The sequence below is a fragment of the Trichosurus vulpecula genome, chromosome 4 (assembly GCF_011100635.1).
Source record: "Trichosurus vulpecula isolate mTriVul1 chromosome 4, mTriVul1.pri, whole genome shotgun sequence".
Taxonomy (NCBI): Eukaryota; Metazoa; Chordata; class Mammalia; order Diprotodontia; family Phalangeridae; genus Trichosurus; species Trichosurus vulpecula.
Window position 1 is genome coordinate 169,124,437 of NC_050576.1, and position 12,037 is coordinate 169,136,473.

Below are 12,037 nucleotides of genomic sequence, written 5' to 3' on the forward strand. Positions count from 1 at the left end.
GACATCCATAAGACTATGTAGGAAATCCTTAAGAGAATGAAGTTTATAATTCAGATTTATGGACTCCTGATACTAGGTCTGTTGGCAAAGAAAAAGGAGTAGGACAGAAAAATCTGGATCATTTGTTTCATGAAATAAAAATCATTCCTGACAACTGAGTTACACATTCCATTAGGTGGTAGTAAGAAAAATTGGTCTTGCAATATGTAGAAATATCCCTTAATGCCTTTATATGTCAAAAGTTAAGTGTTAAGATGTACCAACCAAGAATGGTTCTGAGTTTGGATCAAAAGTATATAATGCTACATGGAGTAGAACATATATTATCTGATTCACAATTCAATTATTTATATTTTCTCCCTTTATTCTGAGGTGCTTTAATTCTCTCCCAAATTAAAGTTCCTCCTTTCAAACATCATGATATTCATTAACAACAATAGCATTTAAGATATGGATAATCTCAAGGGAGAAGTAACTACACAAATAACAGCATAAGGGAAGTGTGGTTAGAAAGCAGTGTGTCTGAAAAAGATCTGAAGGCTTAGTGGACTGCAAGTTCAGTGATTGCCAAAAAAGCTAATTCAGTCTTGGGCTGCCCTGAGAAGCATAGCATTCTGGAACAAAGAAATCAAAGTCCCTCTGTAATCGGCTCCGATTCAACTCCATTTAAAGTATCGAGTTCAGTTCTAGACAAAAACAGATAAGTTGGAAACATCCAGAGAAGGGCAACTGGAATGTTAAAGGGCCTTTAACCAAGTCTATGTCATACAAGAACAGTTGAAGGAATTAAGGATGTTTAACTTAGAAAAGGTAAGACTCAGAGAGTAAAGGTCTCCCTTCTTAAGTATTTAAAGAACTGTTATGTAGAAGATGGACTAGATGTAGAATGCCTCAGGTACTTCTCCAACTGGGTCCAAGCTACCTTTTAGGGATAAGAGCTTGGCCATTCATTCACCTCTTGGCTTCTGTCTTCACTCCCCTGCCCTCCCAAAAGGGTTTTCACCAGACTGGCCTGCCTGGTACTGACATCTCTGGATGCCCAAGGCCTTACCTGCACCTGCTCGCACCTGATGTCACCTTAGCATCCCTGGATACAACATCACCACAAGCCATGAGGCTGGATCTTTTAATAGTCTATCTCACTCTCCCTAGCCTGACTTCTCTCCATCCACTGATATTCTACCTGGACTCCTTCCTCGGTGGTTAGCATACTCCAATTCTCATATATTCTTTCTATCTCTGTAATTCTGACCCTCCCACCCCACCACCAATGTACAAACCCTGAGCCCTATCCCAAACTGACTTCTCCCTTACTCCCACCCACCTCAGCTGTAACTCCTCCCCAGCCCCATGTGCTATTACAGATTTGATGGCTCTTTCTATTGTGCCTTCTGGAACAACTGCTCCACATTTTAACAAAGTTTCTTTCATTTTAAATCCCTTTTATTTTCTGGTACTCACTGGAACCTCCCTGGATGATATTACTTCCCTTGCTGCCTTTTCGAGGACTGGCTGAACTTTCTCTCATACCTCTTGACCGTGGTCATGGTGGAGGAGTCAGAATATTCCTTACTCTCCATTATCACTTCTAGACCCTCCCCCTACCACCATCATTCATCGACTTCTGAGATTCATGCTAACCAAATATACCACCCTGTCCAGATCCTGGTAGCTAATATCTATTAACCCTCAGGACATTTTTGCTCCTTTCCTCAATGAGTTCAGTGCCCAGCTCACTGTCTTTTTCTTCATCACAATACCTACTTTCATACCTGAGGATTTCAACTTCCAGTTCTTCAATCTGCTCAGTTCCCATGGCCTGCTCCTTCACTCCACCTCAGCTGCACATACATTTCCATACCCTTGATATTGCCATCACTCTCAAGTGTTCTAGTTTCTTTTACATAAACTTCTAAATTCTACCTAATTAAATGACTGATAATATCCCTCTCTCCACTGACACTCCCATCGCCCTAGTTCAGACCCACAATCACTTCTCACCAGGACTATTTCAATAGCCTTTCAATTGATCTCCCTCAAGTTTCTTACCACTCTGATCCATCCTCCACTTAGTTACCATATTGATTTTCTTAAAACTTGGTGGGCCCATGTCAGCCTCCCAGATTGATCAACTCCAGCAGCTCCCTATTACTTCTAGAATGAAATAATAAACTCCTGCTTTGCATTAAAAATTCTTCTCATTTGGGTCCAACCTAGCTTTCCAGCTTTATTACACTTACTCCTTTTCACACATTCTATACTGGTGTATAGGACTCCTTTGCACCATCTATCCTCCATGCCTGGGATGCTCTTCCTTATCACTCCACAGTTTCCTTGGCTTCTTTCAAGATTCATACCTTGTTTTTTCCCACATGTCCCCGATCCCCCATAGTGCTCTCTTCGCTGAGTTTACTTTCCATCTACCCTGTATAGACCTTGTATGTACCCCATTATCTTCATATTTGTCTCCTCCATTAGAATATGAGCTTCTTGAAGGCTGGGATTATTTTTGCCATTCTTTGTACTCCCAGAATTTAGCAGTACTTGGCATATAGAAAGTACTTTACATATACAATGCCAGTCTGTTGATCACACATGCTGTTTGCATATATCACTCCTTGCTCTGACTGACTTTTTGATTATTGCATTATTATTAGAAAAATTTAAAGAACTCAACCTAAAATTAATCAAACATGTTAGTGATAAAGGTTCTTGTTTTTGTAATTATTGTCAAGGAGATAAAATTGATGCTACTGGCTAAGAAGTTTTTATTCGTGCTATCTTTTTATGTGATACTTCAATAGATTTTGTGATCTTAGTGGTGAGAATTCTCCCATTAATAGTGGGAGTGATGTATGACCCATTCATATCTTCTTATTCTATGTAACTCTTGTCCATGTCCTCCTGTCAATCCTCCCCAGGAAGTCACCCAACATGACTTGCTCCCCTGGATCTGTTAACATTATAAAAATACTACTGCAGCATGCAAGAGTGGGAATCTGTTTGGAATTTTAAAATTAGTCAACAAATACTTATTATTAAGTACCTATTTTGTGCTAGGCACTTGTAGAAAATATACAGAAAATAAATACAAGGGGTGTGTGGTAAGTCACTAGCAGCTGGAAGGACCTTGAAAGACTTCATGTAAAAGGTAGTGACTGAACTGAACTTGGAAGGAAACTAGAAGGAAAGGTTATGGCCTTCTGTATAGTGTAGTTTATGGTGGCTTTCCTGTTCTCTTCTCATATTTTTAATCAAAGATACCCTTGGAAATTTATTTTTAAAGATTGTATAGACATGAGAAAATAGGCAGATAGGTCTCATGATGAATGCATTTGCTTATGGTCTTCATGAACACGGCAACACAAGATGACAGAGGTGCATGGGCATGACAAGACAAGATGACAAAGTGCACCTAAATCGGTGTTGCCTGTTGCCTTCCCCCTACCCCATCTTATCAAACCAAGCTTTGTGGGTAGGTGGATTCTTCTCAGCTGTTAGGAATGAAGTACTTTGCTTCATGAATTTCCTTATTTCGGTAATTAACTTCACTTAAGGAATAAATTTTCCCCCAAAACTCACCTTAAGGCATACAAGATAGGATAAAATGAACCTCTTTGACCACGGTCTCTGCAACAACTTGCTGAGATGGAAGGGTTCATATAGAAAGAGGACAATAGAATTTGAGAAACTTACAGATCCAACCCAACCCTCTAGAGATGAGGATTCTAAGGCCCAGAGAGGTTAAGGGATTTGCCCAAGGTCACACAAGTTATAGATGACTGAGCCAGGATTCAAATCCAGGTCCTTTTAACTGCAAATCCAGGATACCACACTAGCTCTACCGATGACGCTTTGTTGCTTTGGGATAGCAACTTAAAAGCTAACTCTTAATGTTCGAAGATGAATTAGATAATGGACCAGTGGGAACAGATGTTTTAATCTAGTGTGTAATCAATATCTCTTCTGTGTTTTGTAATTTATTTATGTGGGACTTTAGCTATGGCCATTGCTCATAGACATTTGTATAACTCAGACCTTTTAAGCACTCAGCCTCGTCAACTTTCAGTATGTGAAATTGACAAAGAGCTTTTGATGACGGTATAAAATTCTGAAGTTACAATCAAAGTACCTAATTTGTTAAGTATTCAAGCCATAACTCCCTAACTTTTTTTATTAGTTATTTCATAGTGAGAATTACATTACTTCCATTTATTTGATGAGAGGGATAGAGTGAATTTATATCTGTTTTTTAGCTGAATTTTCCAAGGAGATAAACTTTGTGGGTCCTTGATAGATTTTGGACTTCTCTAATGTGATATATAATTGAACTTTTTTTCCCCCACTTTGTTGTATGAAATGGCTTAGAGTACCTTTAAATACATATTAATGTTGACCAGAGATTCTACTACTAGGCGTATGTCTCCATATAAGCCAAAATCTTTATAGCAGCATTTGGGGGTGGGGGGAGGGCACCATAGAACTGGAAACAAAGTAGCTACTGTTGACTGGAAGAATGGCTAACCAAACTGTGGTCAGCGAGTTTTACTGAGCTATGAGAAAATGAGAATATGATGAATACAAAAAAGCATGAAAAAATCTGAATGAACTATGGTAAAGGGAAATAAGCAGAGTCAGGATAAAACAACATACGCAATGACTACAAGAATGTAAATGGAAAGAATAAGAACCATGAAACAATCAAATATGAATGCTGAGGAATTATGAAGAACAAGCTTTACTCCAAAGAAGATGTATAAGAAGATACCTCCCCTTGCTGCTTTGCGAAAGGTGGGGAGGGAACTTCGTATTTAATGTCAGATTCTTTTTTTTTTGATGTGTTGATTTTGCTGAATTAAAAAAAATCTTTAAGGGATTGCTCTTTGGGAGTGGTATGGGGGAAGGATGCAGGGAGAAATATAGGTGATATAAAAAAGATATCAATAAAAATCTATTTAAAACATATATTAATATTAAAAAATTCAACTGGCGTCCTTCTATAAGTTCTCCATAAAAAGACAATCAGCTGTGCTGGAGGACTTCACAAACATTTTCTTTTAACATTTTTTAGGGAAACCTTGGCCACCGTGCCCTATCTAAAACAGTAAATAAAATATATTGTTTATATAAAACAAAAATAAATACCATTAAGGCCATGGTGGGGGTTACAGAAATTTTTTTTTTTGGGAGGGGAGAAGGCAGGGCAATTGGGCTTAAGTAACTTGCCCAAGAGTTACACAGCTAGTAAGTACGTCTTCTGTCAAGTGTCTGAGGCCGGATTTGAACTCAGGTCCTCTGGACTCCAGGGCCAGTGCTCTACTCACTGCGCCACCTAGCTGCCCCTACAGAAATTTTTAGAGCCTGGACTGGCCACATTGATACATGATGATGTATGACTATGCCTAAGGGTGGTTTTAAGTATTGATCTCTCAGGGATCTACAAATATAGCAGAAATAAAGGCAATAACCAACCAGGATAGTTTTAAACTTAAAACACAGGAAGAATGTTACAGACTGACTGGCAGCATCAGAGGCAAGTGTGTTGGTAACAGCTCACTGAGTTAGTAGATGGAGCAAAGCCAATAGGTGTGTGCATGACAGAAGGGCTGCCTTGGCAAGTAGTCTAAAGCACCATCGAGGAGAATTACTCCTCCCTCTGAGATTTCAGCTTGCCAGTTTTGCTGGGTTATCTCTAGTGCAGGTATTCCATAGCTGAGGGCTAAGAGACATTCTTTAAGAGCTTTTTCAAAGTGGTTGAATGTTTCTCTCTTTATCTTCTCCAGTTTGTTGGCCTTGCCCTGGGGCTGCACTGCCTGTCTGAAGACAAGGGTTTCCCATCTGAATTCCCCAAGAAAGCGAATTTTCACAGTGGAGTCCTACTGGCTTCTGTATGCTTCTGAAGGTGAAAACGGTTTGGCCAAATTTCTTATTTGTGAAGCCAGCTAGTCCTGATCAGTGCACAGAAATGAAGTTTGGCCTACAGACTGATAAGACCTCATATGTTACTTGGAAAGAGAGAAGAGTTGGGGAGGTTACCTGTCATTGATACTAATAAATTCTGAGTACCAGGATTTGACTGTTTGTGGGAGGTATGTTTGGGCTACAGTTTTTGCTCCTAATAGTGAAGTTCCATGCTGTTTGAACACATGGAGGCTTTGGCTGAAGGGAGCAAGTTAAAGTTAAAGGCTGCACGGACATGGCACTAGTAGGTTTGGGTGGAGCTAGAGCATGGGGGTGAGGGTGGGAGGGGCTCTCATCATTATAACTCTAGTCATCACCCAGGGATGTGACCCCTGTGGAGAAGGGGCCAGCCATCCTACCAACTGCCACCAAAAGGGCAGGCAAGCCAGCCCAACTGAAGCACTAAGGCATACTGAGGGAAAGACAGGAGCCACCATGGGCCAGGCAAATCAAAACACCACCACCACCTCACCCACCACCTCTCTTCAAACCCTAATGCAGTCATCACTGCAGGGAGCAATCTCTGTGGCGGAGGGGCCCACCTTCCTCGCCACCACAAATATTAACTACTAACAAACTTCCATTGACAGGTAGGCAAGCCCAAGGGCCCCAAGAGTGACAGCAACCGGCTCTTCCCCTCCTCCACCAGACCACCAGCCCTGCTTCCAGCCCCTTCAGCCATTATCCCAAGAAACAGCCCTTCTGTGGAGGCCTCACCTTCTCAGTTATTGGAGGCTGGGAAAGGAAAGATCTTACTACCACAGTCCTTAGTACGGTCAAATGTTTCAACATCAGAGCCAGTTAGGATTTTATCAATAGAAATGACTCTGAAGAAGCACTACCATCTGCTTTGCTGTTGTATTCTAAAAACCACGGGACCTTTCCCTCTAACTTGCAATTGAAACCTATGAGTATTGCCTCCACCATTAGAATGTGAGCTCCTTGACAGCAGAAGCTATTTGCTTTTCTGTTTGTATTCCTGGCACTTTGAACATAACAAGTGCTTAATACATGTGTTTTTATTCATTTATTCTATTCACTCATAAGCATGGAATTTCCTAGATCAAAAATATTTCCTGGGATGTCAGTTGTGACTCAATGCATGAAAATTACATAAGCTTTTTCAAAAAACTTCCAAGGAAGATAGTCACTTCTGGAACTAATCTTCTTTATGCCTACTTCAACAATAAAATAGTCTGAGAGCAAGCAAATACCTAATGTAGGACATGCTGAGTGCATCTAGCACTGATTACCCTGCTTTAGAAAGCTTAAGGAACCTATTTTGGTCCACCTATGATTTCTTCGGTAAAGGTTTCAAAAGTTTCTAACCCTAAAAACCAGAGCATTCAGCTCAGCAGCCGAGGACAAAGAAATAATGCTATGACTTTCCAGAAAATGTCAGTTATCTACAAAAAATCTGAATGTCTTAATCTTTGTAGAAAAAATCTTAAACATACATTATACTATCTTTTGAGTTTTAAGTTGGTACTACACTAACCATATGTATAGGTATAGAAGAAAAGTCCTTACATCTATGATCTCTTTCTGGTGAGTGGCTATAGGTACTTTTCCCAACATGTTTATATAAAAGAGTACTTTATGTAATCCTAGCAAAAATAACTTTAAAAAGCTCATTGACCATCTAAGTCTTTTCTCAACAAATATTAACAATGCTTTAAATAATGACAACATGCCAGATATAACAGACAATTCTAATGGTGGCTTTGGGAAGAGTTAGGGATAGGGCTTGAACCTATATTTTCACTGGAACAGAGAACTCCCAAGTGAAAAAAACTCCCTTCATTAGTGCAGGTGTACCTACTTTGCAACTCAGTTTTAAAGAATTGCCTACAGCATTGGGAGGTTCAGTGATTTGCCCAGGGTTACACAGCCAGTATATATCAGAGGCAGACTTTAAGAAAATAATCTTTAATGTTTCATTACAAATGGGTTACAACCTAATAAAATATCAATTTATGTGTTATTTAAAAATATTGAGGAACAGAGTTCAATGCCAATTTAAGGTCAGCAGAATGCAAAGTAAAAGGGAACATCATCTCTTGTCTCATGCTGTACTCATTCACACATCAATGCCATTGATCAGAGCAACCTACTCATTTTCCCTGTGAGAATTCCATCTGAGTGCATTGGCACAGGCTATTTTAGCTCCCAGGCTAATAAATTCAATAGCAGCTTCCCTGGGTATTTGGCAGTTCTGTCTGAAGTAAATAGGAAAGCAGCAGTGCATTTCCTGACTGCTTCTGGTCCTTTCTGAATCAAGAGGTCATCGCTTAGTCATTTTCCTTCAATGTGCCAGTGATGTTCTGGGCCCGTTGATGCTTCCTCTCCAGGAATCGAGCACGTGCATCCAAAATGGATTTGTCATCATTTCTTCTCTGCATTTTCTTTAGAGATTCCTTCATTGCTCTATCTGCAAACAAAATGAAAAAATGAATACATTAAAGTGATATTCTTGGACTTGAGACTGAAGGTTTTAAAGAAGAAAAGTACACTGAATTTTCTTAGTAAAATGAAAAGAAACAGAAAAACAAAATTTCTCATGCAAGAGAAACAGTGTGGTCTAAGATTAGGTAACAAAAAACATGGGGACCAGGAGCTTCGGGATTCAACTGTTAAGTTTAATTCGTGTTTCTAAACAGTACGCAGGGCCAGGTACTGGGACAAAATACTTGGTGACTGGTTCTTCTCTGTATTCTTGAATATTATGAGACAGAACAACTCTCTTCTTTGGAGTCTCACTCAATAATCCAGATTCTACTCCAACTCCTGTGTTTAGAACAGAGCACGGCACTGCAATAAAAATGCATGCTTGCTTGGATGGAGAAAGTTGGTAAGAGAGAAGACTAGCCAAGTCGGGATTTATTGTATCCCTTTGTCCCTGAGGGAAAAATTCTAAAGCCAAAGTTCTATCACAATATTTTTATATCATAAAAGCTGCCAGACTTTCTGTTTTACTCACCCTTCTGTTGCTTTAGATCTTCCTTGTTTTCCCACTTCTTTATTTCTTCCTCTGTCACTTCATGTCGGGCCATACTGCTCAATTCATACACATCAAATTGATATAACTTGGGTAACAAGTCTTTAACCCATTCATAGCGAATTGGGCACACAGTCTTCACGTACATTTTGGAAGTAACTAAAACATCATGGAAAATGATCCACTCGAGTTTGGGTTCCTGATTATAGAGCTAAACAAAATTATTTATTGAGGGAGACATAATTTTCCTGATTTTCTGCTCAACAACCTAGGGTACTAGAGCATGAGATCACCCTATGTTTGCAATTAAATATTTAAGATCCACAGTTCTTCTGAATTCATTCTATGAAGAGGTTACATTAGGACTTTTTCTTCATAGACACATACTACACAGGCCTTTATAATACTAAGTAATAAAATAATTTAGATGCCAAATTTGTTTCTTAAAGCAAAGAGTAAAAGAGACATAGCCCCATTAGCAAAGTAATTATTCTGCTTATTGCAGAGATTTAAGATATAATTTACCGCTGAAGAAGGATGGATGTGTATTGGGGTTCCATGCCCATCCATTGTGCAAAATGTTCTTCCTACAGACCTATAAGCAAATACAAATTGTTTTACTGTACACTTTACATCATGATTATGAGATATCAATGTAACACAATAAAACAAGCAATACATTGAGTCCTGTAATTAGCAACATTCTCTAAGTATAGATAAAAGAGGTTAAAGATAACATTTCTCTTTTATTATAATAGTTCACTTTGCTTTAAATGAACATCAGGTATGAGCAATTCAATCAATAAGTAATGCTTATTCTTTTAAAAGGTATATCTGATCTTTGCTATCCAGAAGTCTGATACTGATGAAAACACAATTTCCTTATTTTAAAATTCCTATGCAAAAATTCTCACTTCTAGGTTAACATGACATCTCTTCTCAATTGTTATCCTAAGCTTAGCTTTTAAAGCCCTCCACAATCAGGCAAATGTTCTAAAGATGAAGGTGGACTGCACAAAGTATACAGAATAGTGACTTTGATTTCTGTACTTGGCGAAATTCTCCAGTATGTGGTTTATAAGGGAAGCAGTGATTACTAGGTGTCAATTACCAGATTAACCTCATTTCCTTTTTTTTGACCAAGTATTAGACTGGCAAATCAGAGAAATGCTGTAAATACAAGACGTTTGATAAATTCTCACAAAAATCTTGTAGACAAGATGAAAAAATGTGGAGAGAATCATAGATTGAAAATGGTAGAATGACTGGAAGTAAACTATGTTGATTAATGGAGCAATGGCAATCTGAAAGAAGATATCGAGGGGTATGCCACTGGGTTTTATCTACAATCCTGTTCTGTTCAACATTCACATTCATGATTTGAAGACAAATAGGATGAGATGCTTACCAAATATGTAGGTAACATGAAGCCTGGGGAATGATTAACACATTAGTTGAAAGCATGAAGATATCAAAAGTCTGAACCTAACAGAATGTCATTTAATGAGACTGTAAGTAAAATTCTGCACCCAGGTTTAAAAAAAAATAAACTATATTAAGTAAGGAATAGGAAAGACACATCTTTATAACAGCTCGTAGGAAAAAGACTGAGGGTTTTGAGGTGAACAGGCTCAGTGAGCCAACACCGTGATGTGGCTGCCAAAAAAGCTAACATGATGGCATGTGGCATCCAGAAGAGGTGATGGTGCTTTGTGCTGAGCAGATCATCCCCAACTCTGAGTGTTGCATTTTAGGAGGGATGTAGACTGCCTGAAGGATGCCCACAAGAGGACAAACAGAATGGCCAGAGGTCCAAAGAGCATAGTACATGAGAAGGATCAGTCAAAAGTACTGTGTATTTTTAATCTGAAGAAGACTTAAGGGAAGGGGAAAAGGGGAAGATGTGAGAGAGGTCTTCAGATGGAAGATAAGAAATGCAAACAATACAGAAAAGCACGGGCAAACTGCTATGGATTCAGACAAGGGTAAGATTACTGCTAAGTGGAAGAGAATCAGGGAAGACTTCATTGAATAGGTGGTATTTGAGCTGGGGCTTGAAGAAAAGGTAATATTTCAATTGATCAAAATGGGGATGAGGTAGAGAAGGGAACTTTAGGCAGAAAGATAGTGTGAGAACATGCGAGAGGGCAAGAATACCTTGTAGCTGTTCAATGACTGTGTCCATTCAGTGACTGATTCTGGCAAGGCCATTTACTTACTGTAACAATCTTTCTGTCTCAATTTTCTTATCTGTAAAACGAATATAGCACTAGCAATATACCTAACCAGGCAGGACTTTGTGAGAAATAACCATAAAAATTACTATGAAGCATATTCTAAGTAAAAAAACACCAATACAAGAGCTTCTTTCTATAATGGGAATATTTACATAGTAGGAAGTAGTGATCCACAGATAGAAAATCAAAAGATGGACCAATTAATCTATTCTTTTCTGATACAGTCTCAACAGCCATGAAAATTATAAAAGAGGCCATCACCATTACTTTGGAGGTTGTATCGAATGCTGAACCTTATTCACCACTGCCCTCACTGTTGTAGCTTCCTTTTAACCACATCTAAGCTCACTGCTCACCTTCGTGCTACGTTGGTGAAATATCCAGTGCACAAACATCTTCGTAAGATTTCTTGTCTAGGACCATCAAAACTTTCTCTTGGGAAATCAGGTTGCTGTATAAAAAATATCAGTAAAAAGGTTGATCTTTTATAACAACTAGAAGTAATATTTACCTTGAAAACTTTTTAAAAAGTTATTTCTTTATCCCACCTTTTCCCACTGTTTTAGCATATGGCTTGGTCTTCCTTGCCTATCTTTCTCCCACATCATCCCCAGAGATGCCAACCTCTATGATGAAGACCCTTCTAACACACTGTCCTCATGACTTCTTGAATTTGTTAAAGCTACTAACTGCCACACTCATTTTCCTTCATCTACACTGAGGTGGTCTTGGACTGCACCATCATGCAAAACCTTTTCACTTCCTAGATCTCCTCTCTTGTCATACTCTTGTTATTCCTTTTCTCCCCCTCTCCTCCTTCCCATACATGTTATCCAATATC

At 38.9% G+C, this 12,037-nt stretch overlaps 1 protein-coding gene across 2 annotated transcripts in view; it reads right to left on the reverse strand.

Moving 5' to 3' along the window:
• Nucleotides 1-7,890: 7,890 nt before the first annotated feature.
• DHX40 (DEAH-box helicase 40) overlaps nucleotides 7,891-12,037 on the reverse strand; it is a 48,262-nt gene continuing 44,115 nt past the window's right edge. The window contains exons 15-18 of one of the 2 annotated variants that reach the window (XM_036758069.1): nucleotides 11,553-11,647; nucleotides 9,485-9,554; nucleotides 8,942-9,170; nucleotides 7,891-8,392 (exon numbers count right to left, since the gene is read on the reverse strand). In XM_036758069.1, coding sequence (XP_036613964.1) covers nucleotides 8,253-8,392; nucleotides 8,942-9,170; nucleotides 9,485-9,554; nucleotides 11,553-11,647 — 534 coding nt within the window. In that variant the 3' untranslated portion in view covers nucleotides 7,891-8,252. Of the gene's footprint in view, nucleotides 8,393-8,941; nucleotides 9,171-9,484; nucleotides 9,555-10,493; nucleotides 11,210-11,552; nucleotides 11,648-12,037 lie in introns of those variants that run through there. The other variant, XM_036758070.1, reaches the window with a different exon arrangement.